Consider the following 25,571-nt stretch of genomic DNA (forward strand, 5'->3'; position numbering starts at 1 on the left):
GTCATAAAAACGTCATAGTATAGTAAGGCATAAAAAGTCATAAAAACGTCACAGTATAGTAAGACATGAAAAGTCATAAAAACGTCATAGCATAGTAAGGCATAAAAAGTCATATTATAGTAAGGCATAAAAATGCCAAAAAACTAATATATTAAGGCATAAAAACATTTTAAGAAATCGTAGTATAGTAAGGCATAAAATGTCACAGTATAGTAGGGCATAACATGTCATGAAAACTTCATACTACAGTAAGGCATACAAATGTCAAAAAACGCCATAGTATAGTAAGGCATAAAATGTCATGAAAATTTTATTTAATAACAAGTCATAAAATCTTCATAGTACAACAAGGCATACAATTATCAAATACTAAAACGTATAGTAAAGCATAAAATTTCACAAAAACATCATAATATAGGAAGGCAAAAAAACGCCAAGAACATTCACAGTATAATAAGGCATAAAAACATCAAAAAACATCATAGCATAGTAAGGCATAAAAAAAAACAAAAAAATGTCATCGTATATAAGGGCATAAAAAGTTCAAAAAACATCATAGGATAGTAAGGCATAGAATGTCACAGTATAGCAGGGCATAACATGTCATGAAAATTTCATATTACAGTAAGGCAAAAAAATGTCAAAAACAGTCATAGTATAGTAAGGCATAAAAAGTCATAGTATAGTAAGGCATAAAAAGTCATAGTATAGCAAGGCATAAAAAGTCATAAAAACGTCATAGTATAGTAAGGCATGAAAAGTCATAAAAATGTCATAGTATAGTATGGCATAAATACGTCATAGTATAGTATGTCATAAAAAGTCATAAAAACGTCATAGTATAGTAAGGCATAAAAAGTCATAAAAACGTCATAGTATGTCAAGTCATAAAAGGTCATCAAAATGTCATTGTATAGAATAGAACTACATAGTATTGTAAGGCATAAAAATGCCAAAAAAACTTCATAGTATAGTATGGGATAAAAATAAAAAAAAAAACGTCATAGTATAGTATGGCATAAAACGTCGAAAAAAGGTCATAGTATAGTAAGGCATAAAACGTCAAAAAGGGTCATAGTATAGTATGGCATTAAAAGTCAAAAAACATCATAGTATATTAAGGCATAAAAATGTCAAAAAAAGTCATAGTATAGTAAGGCATAAAAAGTCATAGTACAGTAAGGTATAAAAAGTCATAGTATAGTAAGGCATAAAAATTCATAAAAACGACAAAGTATAGTAAGGCATAAAAAGTCATAAAAACGTAATAGTATAGTAAGGCATAAAAACGTCACAGTATAGTAAGGCATAAAAAGTCATATTTTAGTAAGGCATAAAAAGTCATAGTATAGTAAGGCATAAAAAGTCATAAAAACATCAATGTATAGTAAGGCATAAAAAGTCATAAGAACGTCATAGTATAGTGAGGCATAAAAGGTCATAGTATAGTAATGCATAAAGTCATAGTATAGTAAGGCATAAAAAGTCATAAAAACGACAAAGTATAGTAAGGCATAAAAAGTCATAAAAACGTAATAGTATAGTAAGGCATAAAAACGACATAGTATAGTAAGGTATAAAAACGTCATAAAAACGTCATAGTATAATAAGGCATAAAAACGTCATAGTATAGTAAGGCATAAAAACATCATAAAAACGTCATAGTATAGTAAGGCATATAAACGTCATAAAAAAGTCATAGTATAGTAAGGCATAAAAGGTCATAGTATAGTAAGGCATAAAAAGTCATAATAACGACATAGTATAGTAAGGCGTAAAAAGTCATAGTATGTTAAGGCATAAAAAGTCATAAAAACATCATAGTATGTTAAGGCATAAAAAGTCATAAAAACGACATAGTATCATAGCGCATAAAAAGTCATAAAAATGACATAGTATAATAAGGTATAAAAAGTCATAAAAACGACATAGTAGGGCACAAAAAGTCATAAAAACGACATAGTATATATAGTAAAGCATAAAAACGTCATAGTATGATGAGGCACAAAAAGTCATAGTATAGTAAGGCATAAAAAGTCATAGTACAGTAAGGTATAAAAAGTCATAGTATAGTAAGGCATAAAAATGTCATAAAAACGTCATAAAAACGTCATAAAAACATCATAGTATAGTAAGGCATAAAAATGTCATAAAAATGTCATAAAAACGTCATAAAAATGTCATAAAAACGTCATAGTATGTTAAGGCATAAAAAGTCATAGTATAGTAAGGCATAAAAAGTCATAAAAACGACATAGTATAGTAAGGCATAAAAAGTCATAAAAACGTACATAGTATAGTAAGGCATAAAAAGTCATAAAAACATCATAGTATAGTAAGGCATAAAAACGTCATAGTATAGTAAGGCATAAAAAGTCATAAAAACGTCATAGTATGTTAAGGCATTAAAAGTCATAAAAACGACAGTATTTATAGTAAGGCATAAAAACGTCATAAAAACGTCATAATATAGTAAGGCATAAAAAGTCATAAAAATGTCATGGTATAGTATGGCATAAAAATTCATAAAAACGTCATAGTATAGTAAGTCATAAAAAGTCATATAAACGTCATTGTATGTAAAGGCTGAAAAAGTCATAGTATAGTAAGGCATAAAAAGTCATAAAAATGTAGTAGTATGTTAAGGCTTAAAAAGTCATAGTATAGTAAGGCATAAAAATTCTTTAAAAAGTCATAGTATAGTAAGGAATAAATACATCAAAAAATGTCACAGTATAATAAGGCATAAAATGTCAAAAAATGTCATAGTATAGTCAGGCATAAAAACATCAAAAAATGTCACAGTATAGAAGTGCAGAAAATATCATAAAATCGTGATCGTATAGTAAGGCATAAAAATTCATAGTTCAACAAGGCATACAATTATCAAATACAACAAAGTATAGTAAGGAATAAAAAAGTCGTAGTATAATAAAGCATAAAAATGCCAAAGAATGTCACAGTATAGTTGGGCAAAAAATACCATAAAAACTTAATAGTACAGTATGACATTCAAATATCAAATACAAAGTATAGTAAGCCATTAAATTTCATAAAAATGTCATAATATAGTAATGCATAAAAACATCAAAAACAGTCACAGTATAGTAAGGCATAAAAACATCAAACAACGTCATAGTATAGTAAGGCATAAAATGTCATAAAAACTTTATAGTACATTAAGGCATGAATAAACGTCAAATATGACACAGTATAGTAAGGCATAACAAGGTCAAAAAACGTCATAGTATACTCTATACAGGGAGAACATCCAAATTCCACATAGACAGGCCCCATGCTTGGAGTTTGAACCCACAACATTCTCACTGTGAGGAGATGTTCCCAACAACTTTTCCATCATTACTACTCATAAATAAATCATCCTATACTAAGGCATAAAAAGTTAACAGTAGAGTAAGGCATAAAAAAAGTTATTGTATGGTAAATCATAAAAATGTCATAGTATAGTGAGGAATAAAAAAGGAATAAAAAAGGAATTTTATAGAAAGGCATAAAAATGTCATAGAAACAACATAAAAGGCAAAAAAAAAAAGTCAAAATATCAATGCATAAAAATGTTACAGTATAGTTAGGCATAAAAAGTCGTTGTATAGTAGGGTATAAAAAAGGTCATAGTATAGTAAGGCATTACAGTTACAAACACCTGGCTTTCCACCACTGACTATTGACAGAGCACAGCTAGGGCGTTTAACTTGATTTGATCAGTGACTGGGTAAAGCTGCAGTACCTCCTCCAAACCACAAGATGATGGTATAAAAATTGTTCATTAAAAAATGGAAGAATCTCAGTCGTTGGTTTGCTTGCTAAATTTGTGCCGGGAGTTTTCTTTTTCGGGCTGATTGTTACCGTCGAGCAAATTACTTGAAAATGTTTCGTCTTGATATTTTGTGTAATACCCGGACTCTGTGAGACTTTCTGTGGCCTCGTCACTTTGTTGCAGCAGCAGCCATCGTGGTGGCGCAAGTCGTTTTTGTTCAAGTGGTTGGTTAAATTTCTTCACATGAAAATGTCAGTTGATAAAGACGAAACACTTCAGGTAAGAACAGTTATAGATTTAGAGAATAACATTAACTTAGTTTTAACTATTAGCTGTGGGGACACAGATGCTAGGGCGCTCATCGACTCATAATGTTGATTTTAACAAAAACTTAAAAATTATTCAAGTTTTAATTGGTTTATCCATTCGTCGTTCTATTTAAATTTGTTGTGCTCTTTTGAGTGTCTTATGACATTACTTCGAACAGAAGCTCTGGCTGAAGTATGTAGCACCTTCTTGATTTCTTCTAATCTGATATGTTTTGAATTTTAGAGGTTAAAGGCAGCAGTACACTATACTGTGGGTCGTCTGTGTCAGAAGACGGGAGAGGACCACCGGAGAGAGTTCAGTCGACAAGTCGTAGCAGCAATAGCTGAGACAACATTCAGACAATGCGGTGGGTGTCAACAAAGATACTAGTTTCATCCTGTCCCAAGACACATGCAGTAAAAATTCCATTAAAACTCATAGGCATGAATTTAAAACTCCTAGTTCAAACTCACAGAGACAAGTTTTAATACAGAAAACATTAATACATAAGACACATAATTAGTCTTTTTAGTGAGGTGTTTAACTCATTGGGTAGACCTCCACAAAGATCTGTTTGACCACATAACTTCTGGAAAAGGGCTGCAGAGAATCTGATGTGCTACCTTTGTGAATAAGTAACAGAAACAAATAAGAAATCTTACAGTGTGCTTCAATACATTTTATTTTTGACTTTTTTCAGAGTAATTCCAAAATGCACAAAATAAAACTAAAGTAATTCTAGTAATGTAATACAAAAAGCATGTATATACACCATACACACATGTACAGGATAGATTTACAATCAATGTAAAGCTGGGCCACACAACGCTGTATTCTGCATTTGGCCAAAATTTACCAATTCACACCTTCTGTCCTCTAATAGCCAAAGGATCTTTGTATGCCCCATTTACCCCCTCTGCTGAAATGTTCAATCATCCAGCATTCATTGCATTGCCACCACACATAGCATACTCCTCTCCAGCTCCTGACCATTCCTCTGTCAGCCACATATGTGGCTGGATCAGTGTTTACATATAAAAACTTTTTGAACAGATCCTTCATACATATAATTTGAAAAACAAAATCACCTGGATAGGTCTTCAACTGAAGGGGGATTTTTTTTTTTTGCAAAATGTTAACAGTAAAATGTTGCAAATTGTGTTATTTAAAAAATGGTATGTAAAAATGTGCAAACAGGGCTATAAATTCAGAGATTTGCTGGTGATCTGATTTTCAATTAATTTTGAAAGATGTGATCATGACAGAACAAAAGTTATCCAGTTTAGTTCACATAGACTCAGAAATACATGTAATTACTGTTACTGTAACCGCGGTTTTTATCGATTAATCTGTCAGTTAATTTCTCAGTTAATAGATTAGTCATTTGGTCAGTAAAATGTCCATATACTGTGAAAAATGTCCATCCAAACTTCCCAAAGTGATGTCTTCAAATGTTATTTTGTCCAATAAACAGTCCAAAACCCAAACATATTGAGTTTATCGTCATAGAATGCTACAAAACTACAAATTATTCACATCAGAGATGCTGAAACCAGAGAATTTTGACATATTTTCTTACAAAATGACAATCAATTATCAAAATAGTTTCATTATTTTTCTGTCAATGGATTCATCAACGAATAGTTCCTCTATATGTAACTAACTAAAAAAAATATTCTGAATGTTAGTAACGATATTCATTATAATGCAGTTTGACAATTTAGGCAATCTATATTCAACATCTCATTGTTAGCATTGACTTTTTTTTCAGATATATTTGCCAAAGACCTGGAGGCCTTTGCAAGGTGAGAATCTTTTTTTTTTTACTATATATATATATATATATATATATATATATATATATTAACAGTACTGACATTTTAATATAGTCAAAATACCTGGGGAGGTCTTTTGTTCCTTTGTCTTAAACCATCCTTGTAAAACTAGTGTCATGTCTTAACTTTTTCAGGCATGCTAAAAGAAGCACAGTGACTGCAGAAGATGTAAAGCTTGCAGCCCGTCGTAGCACTGCATTGGTGAGTTATTTCAAGGGGAATTATACAGCGCTTAGTTATGTATGCTATCTTTTTTCGGAATGAAACCCATGTACTTAGGCTAGTCATGGTCGGCTGCTCAAAAACATTGTAATTTCATCCTAAAAATGCAGTAGTATACTGTAACTGTGTAGGGGTATATATTTTACAGCAGACAGCAAACTTAATGTTTAATTTCTCTTTATTTATTTCAGTCCATCTACATACAAAATAAAAGTGAAGAACTAAACCAGGAGCAGAAGGATTTGAAAAAGAAGAATACTGGGAAGAGGAAGAGCAGAGAAACTGAGGAGGAAAGCAGAGAATAAGGACAAGACACAGGCAGACCAGCAGTGTCTCACTTGTGCCCAACATTCAAATAAACATGAAAGCTGACTAATACATGACAATTTGTTAAGTGTCATCAAAAGTGCCAATGTCATTCTTTTATGGGTTTGTTTCAGCTGTAATTTTTCTTACAATTACAGTAATTCCATCAAAACTTTCTGAACATTTAGACAAATAACTTATCTATTCAGGGACAAGCTTATGAAATGTCAGATAATAGTACATTTGGCACTGGTGAAAATGACCAGTGCTAAACAACTGATAAACAATTTTTTAAGCATTGCCAAAGTGGCACTTACTTACTACACAGACTCTAAAGATGACTTAATCTTGCATTTAAGTGGTTTAAACTGTTAGTTTTCTACTTAACGTGTTTCTCCTTTAAAGTGTAAGAATTATTGATATGTTGATTTGCACTTAGGGACAACTTGAGACTGTTCAGACTGTCTGGCGAATTACCCATAACGTACAAGCTCATCTACAAATCCCCATCACCAATTCCAAGGCTCAGCAATGTGTCATTATTCCTTCAGCCACATTGGGGACAAACATCGTTCAGAGAGGTGATGCCACATTGCTGAGTTTATCTGTTTAAGGTTAAAAGAAAGACAAAGACCCCCCCCAATAACTTCCATCTAACCTTAAATGTATCTGTGAAAAATATAAAGGATAATTCACTCTGACAAGCCATTAAAAGCAGCAAAAAGACAGGTACTACCCCATGTCATGTCTGAGAAGGCCACACACTGAAAGTGTTGGAACTTCCGTCTTCGTCCTTCAGAACAGACTTCAGTCAGGGTTCAAACGGAGACCTCGACCAGCAGAGCCCAAGGTCCCTAGATATGTGAATCGAATTAGATTTGTTTTTTTATTTGACAAATTGACTCAAGTAATATCAACTAAGCATCTATTCAAATGAACTTTATTAGAGAACTCCCTTCATTTGACATGTTTTTAAACACCCCACAAACAACAAGAGCTACTGGGAACCATTGGACACACCACTCCACGTTCTCACACTATCACTCGCGTCCCCCAGAGTCTTCAGCAGGTGTCATCCACATCAAGTACACACTTACAGATCAGTTCGGTAACATGAAAGCACACACCATACAGCATTCAAATCAGATAATATAAGCAATACAAATATTCATCACAACATTCCACTACATTTTGATATTTCTGCACTTGATCGACATACTTAAGAGTAAGGAAAAACTTGCAAAGATTAAAAAAAAAAATCTTGAAGTACTAATTAAAGAATGTCCATGTTAGGGGAGGCGCTCGTAGCATCTGCAGCTTCCACTCACACACTCAAAAAGCAGTCAAATTGGGCTCTTTCACCGCACAACCAGTCCGTTACACGCGTCTCTCCGTTCGCTCACTCATCGCTTCACTCTTCGCCACAAGCCATCCTCAATCGCACTCATCAGTTCTTAAAATGTCAGTTGCGCAGTTCTTTCCATTTAAAAGTGGATAAAAGTGAAAACACCCACCGTCTCTTAGAACATGCGGAGTGAAGCCGTTCTTTGATGGCATAGCATTTACAGGTGGGAAGAGGGAGAATGATACCGATATCACCCCAAGAATGCTGCCAAAGAGGAGCTTCCTCACAGGAAAATGGAAGAGAGGTGAACTGCAGAAGAGATTTCAATGAAGGCTTTTCCACAGAACTTGACTGCAAATAAAGTTGCACTTAAAACATTTAGGTTTCAACCAGATTCTTCCCAATGCAAGATTGCCTTTTAGGTTGATGACAAATCCAGATAATGGTGAATCACAAACATTCATGCATTTTCAAAATGGTTATAATCACATTTCACAATACATGCATTAGAGAATCCAGTTGAAATGGATACAAACAAATGAGACATCAAAAATAGCACTTTAGTCGGACATCCTGGTAAACAATTCACTTCAACACTTTCTAAATTAAATCTTTAGCATTTTTTCCAAATGTACAAAACATCTTCCACAAAAAGTGTTAAGTTTTCAGATACGCATTAACACCAGAAATAAATTTTGAAAAGACTCATCTTTCTCACAATACTTACCATACAAACACTTAACTTACATACCCCACCCAGATGACTTTGACTCCATACTGGACCCAAAACCTGAGCTAAACCCACTACCGCTGGTTGTAGAGTTTGACCCTGTTCCCCAGCCAAGACTGGCTGAGCTGGTGCCGTAGTTGCTGTTGCCTGTACTGAAAGACTGACTCTGGTCCCTACTAGAGCTTGTTCCACTGGAGGTGCTGCCTGAGGTGGATGTCTGCTGCTGGCTTGCCAGCATACCCATCATCCCCCAACTACTCTGCAGAGCAGCCTGAGCAGCAGCCATCATAGCAGGGTTCAGACTGAAGGAGCCAAAATTAGCCAGACTACTGTTAGTGCTGCTCCCTAACCCACTACGGCTGCTACCAAATGCTTGCGCTCCAAAACCATTCCCAAACCGTGCTGTACGGTCAAACTGCCTATTGCCGTGTTTGGGTTCAGCATTTGAGATATGAACGCTGACACCTTTGATAATTAAGTCCTCTCCACAGAGAGACTGGGCAACCTGTGAGAAAAAAAAGACATGAATCAGATCATCTGGACATGGGTACCACTAAAACAAGGTCACTTTCTACACACTCAATACTATACCTGATCATCTGCAAATGTGACAAAGGCAAAAGCACGGAATGGCTTGGGAATGAAGACATCTGTGACTTCTCCGTACTGCATAAAGAACTGCCGTAGGTCGTCTGTGGTCATGTCTTCTGTGCAACGGCCTACAAAAACTTTGCGGCTCCTCAGTGGCTCATCTGGACCTTGCTGTAAACAAAAAAGGGAAAAAAATACTATAGGTTATAGTGTGTTCATAACAACGTTAACACAGTGTACATTCCCATTATGTGTGGGTATATGCATGGACATTACCATATTCACCTTCGAGTTAGGGAGCTTGCAGTCACACCATCTCCCGTCAATCATATGGCGTTGGGAAATCACCTTTTCTTGAGCCTCATACTCAGTGAACCTCACAAAGCCAAATCCTTTAGAGTTGCCAGTCTTAGCGTCTCGTTTTACCTGGAGGATAAAATAACAATGAATATCAATTGTCACTGCACACAACCCAAAACATAAATGGGTTTTATATCGATACTAGTAATGTTATACCTGAACCATGATGACTTCTCCAAATGTACTGAAATAATCCTTCAAATCTTGCTCAGTTGTTTTCCAAGGTAGACCCAGTACAATCAGGTCAGATGTCTTCATATCCCCTCTCTTCATTTTCACAGCAGAGGAGGCATCTATTTCATCCATTTTCCTTTTGTTGTCTACATGATCAACAGAGGGGAATTAATTCAAATTTTAGCCTGACAGACAGTGATAAGATATGACTTTCGGCTTCCCACTCATGTAATTTTAGAGGCTGTAGTTGGTGGTGCGAATTATTTGTCTGACAGTAAACTTATGGGTGTTTTCTAAAATTCTGACCAGTATAATTCAATGTTTCTTGTAATTCAAATCAAAACTTCTCTATAGTTATAGTTTAACAGTCAACAAAACATATAACCTCTACGAAGATAGTATTTACAGGTTGTCTGTAGGGGTCAGCAACTTTTGTGTAAGACCTTTAAAACCACATCAATTGCGTTTCCATACCCGTTTCACATTCAAACTGGGAAAAGTATGTAAGATTTCAATGAAAACAAGTAGGGATGATTAAGACCTAGATTTACTTAAATGCATGAATTTAAAGATGCTTATCACATTTGTGGCAGTACTTCCTGGCAGTATGCAACATTGATTCCTAATAATAAATTAATTAATCATGACCTAGGTATGCACTAGAAATGGAGTTTAATAGTTAAATTTTTTTTTTTTAAACTAATTGAGATCCACATATGGATTTTATATATGATTAGGGATCTGGAGAATCAGTAATTTTGATTTTCCTGACAGTATTGCTAAACTCACGGAAAACAAACGCTAGTTGCAGCCCACGGTAGGCTTGAAAATTAGTCAAGACCTTTGTAAATGAAATTAAAACAAGACCTGCATATACACCGATTTATTGTTGGGCTGCTATATAAGCCTTGGCAAGGTGTGCATAATATGCATGTTGATCTTGTTATGCTTCTTTTGTGAATGGATTTACCGCCTCAGAGCGCACTTCTGTGGGCGTGGACAAACTTACTCGTCAAGTCATTCTCATCTATTTTCAGTGTGCTGAAGCTACATCATAAATTATAAATAACATTACATTTGGCCACCTGTTCAGATAAAGTGTTTAGTCACAGATTAAGTGTGCACAAAGTATCCATACCTACCTTTTGGATAGTTCACAACATACACGATATTGCCCCATCCGTTTTCTGGTGCGTGCAAGACCCCTTCCACAAGACGTACTCCCCGCATGCACTGAGACACGGGGCTCCTGAACCGCAGGCCGCACGCTCCTGGAAACTGAGCTGCCACAGTTGAAAGCAGAACAGTACCGTCATCCTCGGACGGGATCTCCATGGGTTCTTCATTCTCCTCCTCTGCTACTCGAATATATACTTCGGCCATTTTCCCCAAAAAGAAAACTTGTTTGACTCAATACAATGCCGAAGTTAGCCGTTAGCTTGCTACTTGTCCACAATTGCGGCTAACCCTAGCCGATGCTGCTAATATGACTGAATGAGTCAGGCTAATTGGTTTGTTTTATTTGAAACAAAGACGTCTCAAGTAAAAGTACTATGACAAAATTGCGTGGGTTTAATTTTAAATTATTTCATAAATAATGTTTCCCCCGGGCAGGGCTAACAAGCGTGCATCGGCCTTACTGTTCCTTTGTTCGCTGGGACGGGGATCTGTGGCGTCAACACCGGACGACGACAGTTCAAACGTGATTCTTAACGAAAACTGCGCACGGTCCCCCGCTAACTGATCCACAAAACGATTTCTTCAAAATGGCTTGCGCAGGCCTAATAAGTTCTACAACTTCAACAAAGCACTAGTCTCGTCCTAAATGCAAAGTAAGAAATATAGCTTAGAAAAATATTTTTCTACACGAGGTGAAAAATGAAAGCGCCTTGCCAGGCCTACAAAGATGGCATTATCTAAGCAAAGACGGAACTACGTCATTAGTTTGGACAGTTTCATTTCATAGCGGTTAATGTGTCTAAGGCACGTATTAAGTGTAGCCAGAAACCAAATCAGTATTCAGTATAAAGTAGTAAAACAACACTGAAATTACAATATGTGTTTGTTCGTATATGGAACGTCATCAACTCGTCTTATTTTAATGTTAATAATACATTTTATTTTGTAACCTCCCCTTGAGAGGGAGCACGTTTGGTACATCCACGACAGCAGCTTCCGGTAGTTGCAACGTTTGTTGGCAGAGATGGGAAGATGGCGGTTCGCAGAGAACAATCAAATACTGACGAATTCTAAAGCTGAGTCTTCAGTCCATGGCGTTAAATGTCACGAATACAAATTATGATTTAAGGCATATACCTGCAATTTAAAACGTTTTTTTGTGTTGTATCAATCCAGAGGGGGGTGTCATCACCGTTAACCGCTGCGTCAAAGCGGTATAACTGTCAGGTGCATGTAAATGTTGAATTATTGAATCAACTTTTCTTTGGTTAATTTTTAGATGAAAGCAGACAACTTGATGTTCAACAGTAACTAACGTGAGTCGTTATCTCACATTTCCAAACATTTTTCATTTCACAACATTTCATTGTTGCCACAGGAGGACTGGTTTGCGCCAAGATTATAAAGTAAATTGCCATCAAATGCTGTTTTAATTTTTTTTTTTAGGCTGGAGTTATTATATTATATTTTTGCTTTCTTTATCATCATGAGATCCAAAAAAACATCAAAATAAAATTCCTCAAATTTATTTTATAGTATTTGCAGCAGGAGGTATGAGGCTGACCCAAAATTAACTTTAGTGCCCATGTTCATCATAATGTAGGAACACATCACCAAGTGTAACTGCTCTCACTGATATGTTTACTAAATTTTTTTCATGGGATTAATAAGAAAATTATTTACCAAACAAATCTTCAAATTACTCAAGCATTATGGAAATATACAATTAAAAGAAAAAGTCAAAGGCAAGTATAAGTTAAGTCCTAGAAGTTATCTTGCTCAAGTGCTATCCAACAAGATTAATTGGTCATCTGCAAACAACTTATGTGCCATTTTCACATTAAAGAGGAGAATTGCTGCAAATATATCAAAACCACACCTTGTAAAAGTATGTTTGTAAAAATATTACAGCTGCTGCAAGGGAAAGGTATAAAGAAACAGTAAACTATAATCCATGAACCCTCGATTACAACAATACTTTTGTCCTGTCATAAAGGTTTTTTTTCCGTCTGAACAGATGAGAGCTAAATGACTGAAGTGGACAATGAGTATTTGATGGTTTTAAATAATGGGAAAGCTCCCCCACAATCATCAAACCATTTTGTTCTAAAACAAGTAAACCTAAATTGTACACTTGCATGCAACTGGTTGGTTTTTACTTTTAAATTTTGTTACTTGCCCCATCTTAATCCTTGTCCTCTTTAAACAGTAGTGAAGCTATTTCTGCACAACTACTATTAGTCACAAAGCTGAGAAATGTTAAATCTGAACTATGCATCAATATGGTGAAGGGTGTGTAACAGGCTCCATTACATTACAAAACAATCATTCAGTGCTGCTTTTGGATTCAACTCAACAACAAAAAGAGATCTCAAACAGCTTTTTATTACATTTTTCAATCAATAACAGTACAATTTAGTACAGTATCTATCTTGCATCCAGCTCACCGTGGAACACCAACAGACTGAAATGAAATACAAAAAGTGAAAAGGTACATAAGGGTGCAGAGCTCTATAATATTAATGGAAAGAGAAAAGGGAATCCATCTCAGTTGAATTGCATTTTCACTTGTGGCCACACACGAATACATCACATTTATTGTACATCATCGCAGAAAAAAAAAAGAAAAGTGAAAATATGTCACAACTTTAACAAAAGTGCTTCTGTATACAGTGAAATGTTGTCATTCAGATGCTCTGATTTTCAATTTAAGACCAAGAAAAAAATGTACAAAAGTTTTAGTATGGACAGTATGTGAGGACATTATTGTTCCATTGAGTGTGAAGATTTGAAGGAGAGAAAAGGACTTCTCAAGGATAGAATTCTCACAATGATTGTTATAATTATTACAAAAATTGGCATCAATAGAACTGGTAAGCATAATTTACACTAAGTACGCAGTCAATATTAAGTCTTTCTCCATTCTTGCTCACTCTGGTGCATAGCGTTACCAGTATTAGTACATGATGTATGCAGAGTTTGAGCCAAAAAAAATTGGCTTCTATTAAGTTCAATCAATAGGTTACTCTCCTTTTCAGAAACAAAAGAAAATCTAGGATTTTTGCACCATTGAAAGCAAGTCTACAGCATGCACATCTAAATTAACTCATGGCAGACAAAATTAAATGTCTTAACTTAAAACATCAGACCATTATTTTCAGACATTGATTTGTACATTTCATTCACAGAGTTGCAACTGCAGTCCCAAGCAAAGGAAGTGTCTATTTAGTCAGGTGAGGTGTTTCACTCAAAGTGGATACTAAACACAATCCCCCATCCATATAATAAAATCCAGCCATGCCCCAATTATCTCAGCACCTACCTTGCTACCCCACCCCTTCCCACCCAAAGTCAAAGGCATGTACAAGAATTAAGGGGGTTAACTGGATAAGTTACTCGTAATAACTCCTTTTGTACTGGAATGAGCATTCATAACTTATAGCATGTGCTTGGTTAGTTAACATAGTATTAGTTGAGAGGCAAAGCTTCTTCATGTGCAAAAGGCTGTGATGAAACAAAAACAGCTAGTATATAAATACATCATGGACAATTTGAAAGCTGCTCGTGTAATATGATCCAAGCTTTTACTTCTGCATGTTTTCTCTCATCTGTCTTATATGATTTAACTGGATTAGAAAGACAAGCTGTAATTCAAACATATCTAAAACCACTAAAGAAATATGACAAAAAAGAAAGCCATCAAGAATAACAAACCATCAGAATAGAATTCTTAAAAAAAAAAAAAAAAAAAAAAAAAAAAGTTAAATAATTTGTACAATTACACTCCAACATTTGCTTTCAAGACGCACACATTTGCATGGGATGATAGTGTTGTTTTCTCTTTCAAGGTAACATAAAATGGTCCAAGAAGGAATGCGCAAGTTTCTGATTTGATACCACAGGAGATCCTTTCTTAACTAGGTGATAAACAATTGTGCTCTTCTTTGTGTAGGAAAGGCATTGGTTTCCCTTCGTTTTTGTGGTGTCCAAGTCAGTTTAAACAGTGTTGAAGAAGATGCTGTGAACATTCTGAAGTTGTAATGGTCTTCCAGTCAACTTTGGAGTTAAAAGAACATCTGGGAAACAAAGACAAATGAAATTTAGAATTTAACTAATCTAACCTGATCTACAATTTAGCTAATTTAACCTTATGTCAAGTGAATATGTAAGACCTAATGGGCAAAGATCTAACAAAAAGCTTTCTAGTCACACAGATTGACATAAGAATGCAAAAGGCTGCTTGTGTTCATTATACGTACATCTTCAACAAGCTACAGTTTTTGGCCTTTTGTCAAGCCTGCAAAATGTAATATTTACATTTAACCCTCACCCTAAGAATTCAGTGTAAGAAAAAAAAAATATGTTAAAACCTTACGTCAGTTGATTGTTTTTTTCTATAGTTCTTAGGGCAGCAACGTCATTACAGCAACAAACTTCAACTTATTAAAAACTACTATTATCCGAGTTAAGTTTGATATGACTAAATGGCTGACAATGTCTATCTGAGGTGCGCTAATTGACCACTGTAATACAATATGTGTATATCCACCAGATGGGTTTGTTTTCTGTACAGCCCGTATGTCCTGTATGAAAAAACATTAAGTTTAAACTAATGCTAAAAGCAGTTGAAGGTGCCCTGACAATTATCTCAAGCTTACTGTAAATGTAGGGGCAAGAATGTTGTGTTGATCACGAGAGTCAAAAGAAAATGCCAAGATCCATTCAAGCTAACAGTGTCTCAAATATGCAGACCAGCAAAAGAAACAGAAAGACATTTCACTGAACCCACAACTCTTTTATACCTGTAAGGCAACAAAAGTAGCACAATCAGCACATCACCTTCTACTCCAGCCAGGCAAAAAAATGAGGCTATGGCAGACGTGCAACTACAGGTTTTTACGAGGAATAGCTTTAAGTACAAATGTAGGAAAATGTGAAACAATAAAAAAAAAAAAAGAAAAAAAAGAAAAAAAGAAAAAAAAAAAAGGAAAAAAAAGAAGAACCTTCAGACTTCAATTCCAGATCTTCAGAAAACTGTCCCAGGATCCCGTTGCAACTGCCATGCCATCATCAGTAACTCCCAGGCAGCTAACACGGTTGTCATGTCCAGCCAACACACCTAGAAAAAGTACAACATTTATAACTTAGTCTTCATGACTAAAAATGAGCAAACAAGTAAATAATCTTTGTTGCTTTGTATGTTAAGTATTTTTGTAACATGAAGAAAATAGGGCTGCTATTTGAGATCATGCTTCAATAACTAACCAGCACGGTCAGCTTTTAGTGTGTCCCACACGTTGCAGTTGAAGTCATCATATCCCGCCAGGAGAAGACGGCCACTCTTTGAGAATGCAACAGAGGTGATTCCACATATGATATTGTCATGAGAGTAGATCATTAATTCCTGATCAGCACGCAGATCGAACAGCCTGCAGGTGGCATCATCGGAGCCCGTGGCAAAGGCGTTGCCATTAGGGAAGAACTAAAAAGTACAAAAGAGAGCTCATTAATGCACAACAGAAGAATACACTAACAAAAAGGTACGTCTGTATAGTACTTTTTAAAAAAGAATAACATTCCAATTTGCAATTCCAAAGAAAAATTTGAAAAAAAGTACATTTCTGAATTTTGTCAATAACTTACACAGATGGCATTGATGTCAGACTCATGGCCGGTAAATGTCTGTCTGCACATGCCCTCTCGAACATCCCAGAGTTTAGCAGAGGCATCACAAGCACCAGAGACGAATAACCGTGAGTCAGGGGCCAATGACAGGCTCATGACATCACCTGTGTGTCCAGCAAATGTGGTTGTCTGCTGGCCAGTCTCAATGTCCCAAAGTGCACTGTAAAATAAAATATCTGTTTAGCATTTCTCCAACTTCCTAGCTCTTACACAAAAAATATTGATTTAATAATCAACCCAGTAATGCAACTAAATGTAGGGAATCCTTTTACTTACCAAGTGGTATCTCCAGAGCTTGTAACAATCTGGTTGTCATCAAGAAAGCGACAACAGGACAGGTATCCTAATATTCGAAGAAGCAATAGAACATACATGAATATGGAACTGCATGTCAGATATTTAACTAGCAGTTTGTTAATAACTAGCGTATGTTTAACTCTCATATTTGCGCAATTACGCATCATCAGTATTTACAGTAAATAGGTCAGCTGTAAGATCTTAGAACATCTTAAATTTTGTATTTTTCTCCGTGTCTTACTCTATTTACTTTCCATCTTTTGGCACCAAATCTCTTCGTTTATCACAAAGGATAGATTAGATTAAAAAGGTAAAAAGTCTTTATTTCCCACAAATTTTGAGGGTGCTTGTGAATACATTTTAAAATTAGGTTTAACCAATGATCCACTAATTCAATTTATAAATATCGATGTTTTTACATGCAACATACCGGCCTCAGCATGTTGAGTAGAGTTAAGCTGAAACTCTACTTTTGCAATCCATTTTCACCAACCCACTCTTTGTAATTTGCTTTAATCAATCATGTGTGTACATCATATACCATATACCATCATATACATTATCATGTACCTGTATGTCCAGCAAGCTCACGGCTCACACGTACATTCCCCTCACGTGTTTTCAGGTTGTAAATGGAGCAGATGTTGTCTAAGCCACCACAGGCCACATAATTTCCTGAAGGTGCATATGCGCAAGTCATGACCCAGGAAGATCGAAGAGGAATGGCGTGAACCTATATAATCAAGGTGACAACACACACACAAATACATTTGTTATCTATCCAACTTATAAATTTCAAGGTTTAACTAATTCTACTGCTAGACCTGTTATTTTGACACCCACTGCTCCTGTGCACCAAGCCCAAAATCAGAGTGACATCCAGTGAAGTGAAGCACTCATGACCAAAGTAACAAGAACAAGTGAACTGAGAACAGAGTCCAGAATGTGCCCCATAGGCATTAAACAACATCCTGTATAATCACACCCATATCACTTCCATTTTGATTGAAACATGATAGCATATATCAGTCAATAAGCTTCTACTTACTGGCTCTCATAGACAGCATAATGTGGCAGCTTAATTAAACAAAGACTGTGACTAGCAGTGTTTCTATTTGTGAGCCCCTATACGCATTAAGATATCCCATATACAATTCTGACCTCAATCTGGCCTGCAATCTTCTCAGTAGGTCTAGAGATACATTGGAAAACGACCCTTTAATCTTTTAATTCCCAGCTGGACTTATTGCCTGCTGTATCAAATTCAATGTAAATGTTTTTTTTCCATGTCACCACAAAATCTTCAATATTCTAAAATTTGACAGAGCATCATTTTCTATTGTTAATTTTTTTTTTGTGGTGTAAAAGTCCAAATTACCTATTAGGCACACAAACTGTGATCCACTTCCCACCCCACTAACTGCACACCAAACACATCAGCCCCAAGGCCACAAATGCCTCTCTCTCAGCTGATATGTAACCCTTTTGAATATATTCCAAATGAATGCAGCATGGGCAGAGTTAGTTAGTTTCTCCTTCTGATTCAAATATAACCTTATGAGTTCCACAAAAATAGGTGCAGGTCTCAAAATATAAAACAGTCAAGTGAGAGAAACAATGCCCGCCTCATTCATTTGTATTCACTTTGCCTGCAATAGCCCAAAGTTTCAAAAAAGCAGCAACTATTACTTTATTTGCATGTAGATGGTGACACTGACATTAGCTTTATATGAAAGTCCAAGCTGATGCTGTTATTACTTTACTTTCCAATTACAGATTGACATGTTCAGATTCAACCATTAGTACATTAAACCCCTTTTAAAATCACACAACTTACCTTATTTGTGGTATAGCTGTCCCAAATAATGAGTTTGCCATCTTGAGAGGCACTGACCAAGAGCCTACAAAAATTAGAACAGCAATATAAACACCACCACAACAACAATCGCAGTTGTCACACAAAATCTATTTTTATCTAAAATCATAAGCCAAAAACTGAGGAAGAAGGACTGCAGGCTAAAGATGCCTGCCAAACTGCTGAAAAACATGATGTAATCAGTGTAACAACTCTTAAATTTAGGCGTAGTCTAACTTTTGCACTCTGCTCAACATTTGACATGAAACAAGGACACAATGCAACATAAATAAATCTCCCTATACACCATGAGTCATAAGGCATTTAGTTTACCTGGAATCTGTTCCCCAATGCATGGCATAGATTTTAGCCAAATGACCCCGCAGCGTTCGTCTTGTACGCATCTGGATTCGTCCAACGGGGTCAATATTAGCTGTGATCTGGAAAAAAACAAACAACAAAAAAAATTAAGTCCTCAGGTTACTTTCAGACCAAATGCTTTTCAACCTAAGCGACAGATCCTAATGTCAAATGTTACCTGTGATAGTGTGGCATCTGCGCATGCTTTCCTGGCATCCTGAAAAGAAGAGAAGTCAAATCTTTAGAGCAGGGTCAAATTTTGATTGTATAGACTTGTAATTGGTATCTTTAATGATAATTGGTGGTATAGCATATAGAAAAGTGTTTGTTACTCACTCTGATCTGATTTTTGAGCTGCTCTGCCTCTTGGCGTAACTGGTCCAGTTCACTCATTTTAGCCTGCTTTTTCAATTACCTTACTCCAGCTACTGGGGCACTTGTTGATCTAAAAAAGAATAAAGAGAAAGCACTTGAATCATTCACAGTCTTCTTCATTTTAAATTTAAGGTATTATTTATACATATTTTCAACCAAACATGAAAGTTTGTCTAAACCTGTCTTAGTCACAACCAAATCTCTTAACAGCAGAAGGTAATAGTAGAGGAGAGTATTTTCAGCCAGCTCACTGTCATTGACTTTTCAATTGACTGAACTGTTCACCTAAAATATATGTAATGTACAGTTCATGGTTTAACCAGACTGTACTTTCCCACCTCAATGTCACTAACATAATCCTGACACACAATTTAGATTGCCAGACAAATCCTGTTAAGGCATGACTTTCCAGTGATCTGAAAAGCGGTCATTATCCTGTTGACCTCAATCCCAGGGATACTCCGAATTTTAGCCAAGTGATCAATAAGCCACTTATATTAATACAAAGCCTTGAACACACTCAAAGTTCATCTAACAAATACATTTTAGATATTTAAGTCATGATCCAAGTAGCGGAGTCCCAATATAACAAACGTATCTTAAACTACTTCAAGTCTCATTTATCAAAAAAAAAATTTTAGTAAAAAATTATATTATTTCAACACAGTTATTATAGGAGAGCCAGAAAATCATGGCAAATACTCAAGCTATAATTACCTGTCCTGTTCAACACATTGACTTAATTTATTCTGTATGAAACAACACTCTATGGAAATTACATTTTGAGATTTCCTTTATCAAAATGAAAGGTAAAATTCTGAGTAAGAATAAGAAAATTCATCCATTAGTTACATCACTGATTAGAATTTTACAACTTTGACATGCAAATTCCAAGTCCATTTATTTAAAGCAATAAAAAGGTACAGTTTATGGAAAAATGTAACAATGCAACAACCTCGTAGCAACATGACCGTAAACAATGTTTGTGAATGGCTAAATCAATTTAATATACTGTGTTAGTTTGAATAAAGTCGGTAGTTGTGAACAAACTCATTGTTCGTTTACCAACTCCTGTTATCCTGGAAAATGGACCCTGTGCCCAGATCTATCCTATAAATTATTCAAGTGTGTCGAACAGGAACACATTAGGAAATGGATGTCTAATCATACCCTTAATGTGTGTGTATGTTTAAGGTGGTACACATTTTTGGTAAACCAGACAATGTGATTTCCGAGTACACCCAAGAAACTGGTTAAAATTGAGTAGTCACACACAATTTAGACCCAAAACATCAATTAGAGTTTTCTACAGATGAGTTACAGGAAGAACCTTGGTGAATCAACTGAAAAAAACTGCCTTAAAAACTTTAAAAGGCAATGTTTTAGGGATGTTTAACCTAACATTGTTAGTATTAGACTCAGACAACACTTTTTTTTTTTTAAATAAATAGGCACTTGCATCATTTACTGTATATAAACTACAGTCTATGTAAGATGCCTTCTATGAGACCTTAAATAGCGCCTCGTAGCTTCAAAAAACAAAACAATGAGACTAAAATTTAATGCAGATGTAACCATTTCTAAATAACAGAGCACCATTCAGTTTTACAACCTTGCCATCCCAGTTACCTTACCTGGTGTGTTTCAATCAGTAGGCCTATGTCACTGGAGGTTTCAGGACAGGACTGAAAAACTTATCTACCTGACTACGTTGTCCTTACGGTCCTCTAACTGGTTGACCTTTTTAACGCAGGTTATCCTCTTACACTCATTAATCTAATAATAAACGTGTCAGGAATGTAATTATTATACAGTATCAACAAGTAACAGCAGAATGCCATTCTTACCTTGAAGACCTCTGAAAATATAGTTTAGATTTTATAATATTGTCAATTTTTTTCTGTGTGAAAGTTAAATTCAAGTTTACTCATGTAGTATATGATAGTATTTTTGCAGCATAATTAATAGACAGAAAACACAATATAAAAAACCTCTCATGCATTTATGCAACTATGTGCAATTTTATAATAAAAATAATGACTTAATAAAAGAAAATTACTAAATTGATCTCTGAAGTAATCATTTAGTTTTCAATTGCAACTCTGATTGAACAAATTTAAGGCTTTTGAGTTAAACCTCACAGATTTCCATAATATTAATGGTTATTAATATGAAAATGCTCTTCAGTGATATTGAATTCACAAACATTGGGCTCTCAATCAAATTACAACATGACGCAATTAATTTTGATTCTTGACTCTCTCTATTCAAACCCTAAAACTGCAGTGGTAAATCAAAAGGTGGGATAGCCTGGACTCATTCTATAGGTCTGAGCTTTAAATATTCCACATTCTGAATTTTATTTCCCATTGACCTCTGTGGATGCTTACAGTTAAGGAGTTCCTCTCCCTCATCACTTCTCCTTTCCAAGCGCCTGATCAGGGTCAGCTGACTGCATGATAAACAATGAGCAGTGGCAAACAGCCTGGAGTTGTAGCTCACTAGCTGTTCTCAGGTCCCTTAAGTGCAGTCTGTGCCTGCTACTTTCAAAAGGTGTCTTCTACACTTTCAATTAAAATCCTAAAAAATGTATCTCTCGCTGCAGTCCGTAAGTATACATATGTTCTCAAAGGACAAGTCAGCTTATCTGCACTGTTAAACAATGATAATGCAATGTTTCACAGCTAAAGCTGGATCATAGAAAAAGCCATAACCAGCAATATCACTGAGCAACTCCATAATCCTAAAAGCTAAAATCCTCAGTCAATGAGTCTCTAATCCTATCCATGTCCACTAACATAAACAGCTGGCAAAGCCAACCCAGGCATTAGAAATATGTTTTCCCGATCATAAAAGGATGAGTTTAATCTTATTTCTTTTACACACAACATGCTTAAAACAAGTGCCAGGATTTTCACACTGCCAGTGAAATCACAAGCCTGATACAACTCTGTGTCCAGTATGATCACATACTGTACAATTAGTACCTCTCTTTCTGTAATAAACTAAGATGAAGATGCATTTTCAAAGAACTCGTGTATATATAAAATTCATTTGCAAATTGCATACACAATTGGCACACGTCATAGCAATATATGACAGATATAAGATAATACAAGTACAAATCTATTTCATGAATATACCTAGCATATATATTTTCTAAGTGATTTATGTGCAGAGGTTCACACAACACTGTATGTAGTGTACTGATAGTTGACTTAGCGACTGTGTGCAGTACTTTGATTTGCGTTCAACAGTAAAATAGTTTGCATTATATTTGAATAGCTGCCAGATAGCTGTTTTAGTCAGGTTGTTACTCTAATTTGTTTATTAGGTTGGTCTACAGAGGTTACACACATTTCAGGAGAAATTTGATTCCAACTCAGCCCCATGATGTGGCAAAATACTGAGGATTTGGAGTATTGGTATCTGACAGTGTAATCTAATTTCTACATTTACTGAACGCTGCTCAGTGTAACGATAATATGACTTGCACTGATAGAAATCTGAGAAGATGCAGCTAAACGCCATCTTGCAGACTGCTGTCCGCTAGTTAGCTTGCTAGCAGGCTTGGCAGTGTAGGCCTGCAGGCAGGGCAGAGCTAGTATTCGAGAAAGCAATGTACTCAGTCACCGTGTTAGCAACAAATTCAGTTGTGATTTAACAACGTCTAGTTGAAAAGCAAAATCGATCTCACTTAAGACCCGCTGAATTTCAGGCAGATAAACTCAATAGCTGGCAGCATCTAATGCAAAATAACATAACCAGACTCTGCTGCTCTTCCGCAATTACATGGAGTGCTATGGAGTTAGCTTTTAAGCCAACAGTGGTTAAACATAGAACCTCGCTGGTTTCTTGGCCTCCAGAAATCCACTTACTTACATACTAACAATCTCATTAAACCCGACAGTGCCTAACTGATTTGATTACGACGTATCGGTATATTTATTTGGCTCCCTGATCCTTTAGTGGACCCGAGCCTGTAAAAACTGCAAGGTCGGGCGGCGATGGCCTGCTTGACTTCAGTTAAGCAACAAATGCAATAGATGCGGGTGATTTTTCATGACCATCTATCATCCATCGCTACATAACTGCCAGTTAGCTAACTGGTGGTATATAACTAACTAACGTTACTAACCTAAGTTGAAGGCGTTGCACCGGCGCGGCCGTTTCGTTGCAGGGAGGCAGCAATATGCTAACTTATTAGTTCGGCTTGTAAAAAAAAAAAAAAAAAAAAAAAAAAAAAAAAAAAAAAAAAAAAAAGGGTGTTAACGCGGCTACAACAACTCACGCTAACAAAGTGTAGCTGTTACATATATATTTATATTGTGTGCAATTTTAAAGTTATCTAGTAATGCTGGCTGCTGCACTATCTACTATCGCCATTAACCAATATTTGCTGTTAATTTGTTTACGGGACGTTTATTGTTCCAGCCCAACCCAGTGTGTCATCATCAACTGACAGCAACATCTTTAAATGTAAGATTTCGAGTAGACCTACAAAGAGACCCGATACTAACTATCAAGCTTCAGGTGTTAACATTAACATCCTAGTTACCATAAGTACATTTTGGCAATTAACTATCCAGTACTTTAAGTACTGTATTTTAGGCCAAAGAGCACCTCCGCTGGGCCATCATTGGCATCAAGCCTCACTGGCCAATATTAACGTTACTTCAACGCCAGCCAGAAGCTTTGCTAACATTAACAGTAGTTAACCCAACTCAATTGACTGGATGTGTAAGCCAGTTACGGGTAGATAGGTTTTGTAGCAATCTGCTTATCCGCCGCAAATATTGAGCGCCAGGGCCCACTGCTGCAGACACCCTTGTATCTTAGCTACTTGTATTTGCTTATTATAAAATAGCCAACTTAACGTTAGCTAACCGCAGCTAACTAAATGGCTAGGAAGCTAGCCATCGCTTGCTACCCCACCCCCGGGCAGTTAAATTCTGCCACAATTCATCAGCTAATGGTATCAACAGATAATGTGAAAGATATGAAATTAGCACGATCCTCGCCTTATTTCACCTTACCTGATTCAATTTGCGTTTGTTTTTGCGTTTTGGCATTGACTGGAAAACAAGACGGCGTATACCTCCGATCCACGCATCAACGAACACCACAACGCTAGCTTTCTAACTAGCTAGCCAGCTAGCGTTAGTTTTCCGAGGAGCAGCCCTTCCCGAACGCAGGCTACGGCTAGGGAGCTTGACAACCTCCGTCAACCAACCGGAGAGGGGAGGGGGGAGGGAGTCACACCCACTAGCCTTGTACTGAAGACACTGCCCAGGCAGACAAAAACGCTAATCTTTAAAGTCACTATAAGTCAACAAGACAGTCTACTCTCTCTTTTTTGTCAAACTTAACATCTGCCCTTTGCGTAGTGACACTCTCGCCCGGCCATCGAACGACGAGATGGGCGCGGTAACCCTGCAGTTAGCACCGGGAAACCCCACGCTGCAGCAGCGATGGGAAGAGAAGCATCGATAGTTGTTTTATCTACAGCTGGAGATGTTAGCGTTTCCAGTCACGCTGAACAGTGTTAAGCACTTCTTTGGTATATGTGCATTTCATTAGAGTAGACTAACAGTGAACGTGGTGTTCGTTTGTCCACCCCCCCGCAAACCAGTTGGACTGAAAGGCTGAATCAGTCGGGCCCCAGCTTGGCTTCTAAAGAAGGAAGTGGTATTAATGATTTCAGCAGGGCTCTCTATAATAGCAGTGGCAACATAAAATGGCTTTAGCAAATCAGGACAGTGTAATTTGATGTTTATGTGTTTTCGCTGTAAGATTTTTTACTCACTAATTTTTTTATGTGTTCCAATCATATTGATCTCTTTAAAAAAACACCTCTCACTTTAGCACCTCACTAGTTAAGCTATTGGTCCTTTTTTGGATCAGATCTAGGAGGTTGTTGCAGTTAAACATACATCCATTTCCCTGGCCAGTCACTCATCTATATGCAATACAGTTAGGCCTACTTCTGGTTGTTAAGAAGTTTGTCGGATAGACATACAGCTGTCTTCCTAGGTGGAATTCGTTGCTATAGATACACTACTTACACAAACAATACTTAGTTTATTAATACACATGCACACGTGGTCACAGGTCAAGTTTTGGGACATTACATAGACTTCATTCAATCTTCTTCATTTGTGTTCTGGAGA

The 25,571-nt window shown here is 36.1% G+C and overlaps 3 protein-coding genes across 6 annotated transcripts; 1 reads left to right on the forward strand and 2 right to left on the reverse strand.

Moving 5' to 3' along the window:
- The first annotated feature begins 3,831 nt into the window (after nt 1-3,831).
- cenps (centromere protein S) lies at nt 3,832-6,530 on the forward strand. The gene is made up of 5 exons (XM_023404524.2): nt 3,832-4,057; nt 4,331-4,454; nt 5,859-5,892; nt 6,057-6,123; nt 6,336-6,530. The coding sequence occupies exons 1-5, from the start codon at nt 4,022-4,024 to the stop codon at nt 6,447-6,449; spliced, it is 375 nt and encodes a 124-aa protein (XP_023260292.1). The 5' UTR covers nt 3,832-4,021; the 3' UTR covers nt 6,450-6,530.
- On the reverse strand, nt 5,931-11,565 carry tardbpb (TAR DNA binding protein b). Of its 3 annotated transcripts, XR_015437145.1 has the most exons (6): nt 10,793-11,565; nt 9,633-9,796; nt 9,393-9,542; nt 9,117-9,287; nt 7,965-9,030; nt 5,931-7,304 (listed from the first exon to the last, which is right to left on the reverse strand). XR_015437145.1 is itself a non-coding variant. In XM_023404523.2 (5 exons), the coding sequence occupies exons 1-5, from the start codon at nt 11,031-11,033 to the stop codon at nt 8,539-8,541; spliced, it is 1,209 nt and encodes a 402-aa protein (XP_023260291.1). In that variant the 5' UTR covers nt 11,034-11,565; the 3' UTR covers nt 7,369-8,538. The 3 variants fall into 3 exon arrangements, 2 of the variants coding, with proteins under 2 accessions (XP_023260291.1, XP_023260290.1); XM_023404523.2 differs by lacking the exon at nt 5,931-7,304 and having other exon boundaries at nt 7,369-9,030; nt 9,402-9,542; XM_023404522.2 differs by lacking the exon at nt 5,931-7,304 and having other exon boundaries at nt 7,369-9,030.
- A 1,629-nt stretch (nt 11,566-13,194) lies between these two features.
- Nucleotides 13,195-24,811, reverse strand: gnb1b (guanine nucleotide binding protein (G protein), beta polypeptide 1b). 2 transcript variants are annotated; one of them, XM_023404525.2, is made up of 11 exons: nt 24,438-24,811; nt 19,363-19,471; nt 19,205-19,243; nt 19,000-19,106; nt 18,649-18,712; nt 17,382-17,544; nt 16,791-16,857; nt 16,473-16,674; nt 16,095-16,311; nt 15,833-15,948; nt 13,195-14,905 (listed from the first exon to the last, which is right to left on the reverse strand). In XM_023404525.2, the coding sequence occupies exons 2-10, from the start codon at nt 19,417-19,419 to the stop codon at nt 15,842-15,844; spliced, it is 1,023 nt and encodes a 340-aa protein (XP_023260293.1). In that variant the 5' UTR covers nt 19,420-19,471; nt 24,438-24,811; the 3' UTR covers nt 13,195-14,905; nt 15,833-15,841. The 2 variants fall into 2 exon arrangements, with proteins under 2 accessions (XP_023260293.1, XP_023260294.1); XM_023404526.2 differs by lacking the exon at nt 24,438-24,811 and adding an exon at nt 23,540-23,638.
- Nucleotides 24,812-25,571: the final 760 nt, after the last annotated feature.

The sequence above is a fragment of the Seriola lalandi genome, unplaced genomic scaffold, assembly GCF_002814215.2.
Source record: "Seriola lalandi dorsalis isolate HSWRI2012SDOR001 ecotype SW California unplaced genomic scaffold, Sedor1 jcf7180002054246, whole genome shotgun sequence".
Lineage (NCBI taxonomy): Eukaryota > Metazoa > Chordata > Actinopteri > Carangiformes > Carangidae > Seriola > Seriola lalandi.

Coding starts and splice junctions, on each gene's coding strand:
- cenps (XM_023404524.2), top strand. CDS start 4,022: ATGAAAATGTCAGTTGATAAAGACGAAACACTTCAG. Junction 4,058..4,330: donor ATAAAGACGAAACACTTCAG/GTAAGAACAGTT, acceptor TTTGAATTTTAG/AGGTTAAAGGCAGCAGTACA. Junction 6,124..6,335: donor CCCGTCGTAGCACTGCATTG/GTGAGTTATTTC, acceptor TATTTATTTCAG/TCCATCTACATACAAAATAA.
- tardbpb (XM_023404522.2), bottom strand. CDS start 11,033: ATGGCCGAAGTATATATTCGAGTAGCAGAGGAGGAGAATGAAGAACCC. Junction 9,543..9,632: donor GAGAAGTCATCATGGTTCAG/GTATAACATTAC, acceptor TTTATCCTCCAG/GTAAAACGAGACGCTAAGAC. Junction 9,031..9,116: donor TCACATTTGCAGATGATCAG/GTATAGTATTGA, acceptor TTTTTCTCACAG/GTTGCCCAGTCTCTCTGTGG.
- gnb1b (XM_023404525.2), bottom strand. CDS start 19,419: ATGAGTGAACTGGACCAGTTACGCCAAGAGGCAGAGCAGCTCAAAAAT. Junction 19,244..19,362: donor AGCTCAAAAATCAGATCAGA/GTGAGTAACAAA, acceptor TCTTCTTTTCAG/GATGCCAGGAAAGCATGCGC. Junction 16,858..17,381: donor TGAGCTTGCTGGACATACAG/GTACATGATAAT, acceptor TTCGAATATTAG/GATACCTGTCCTGTTGTCGC.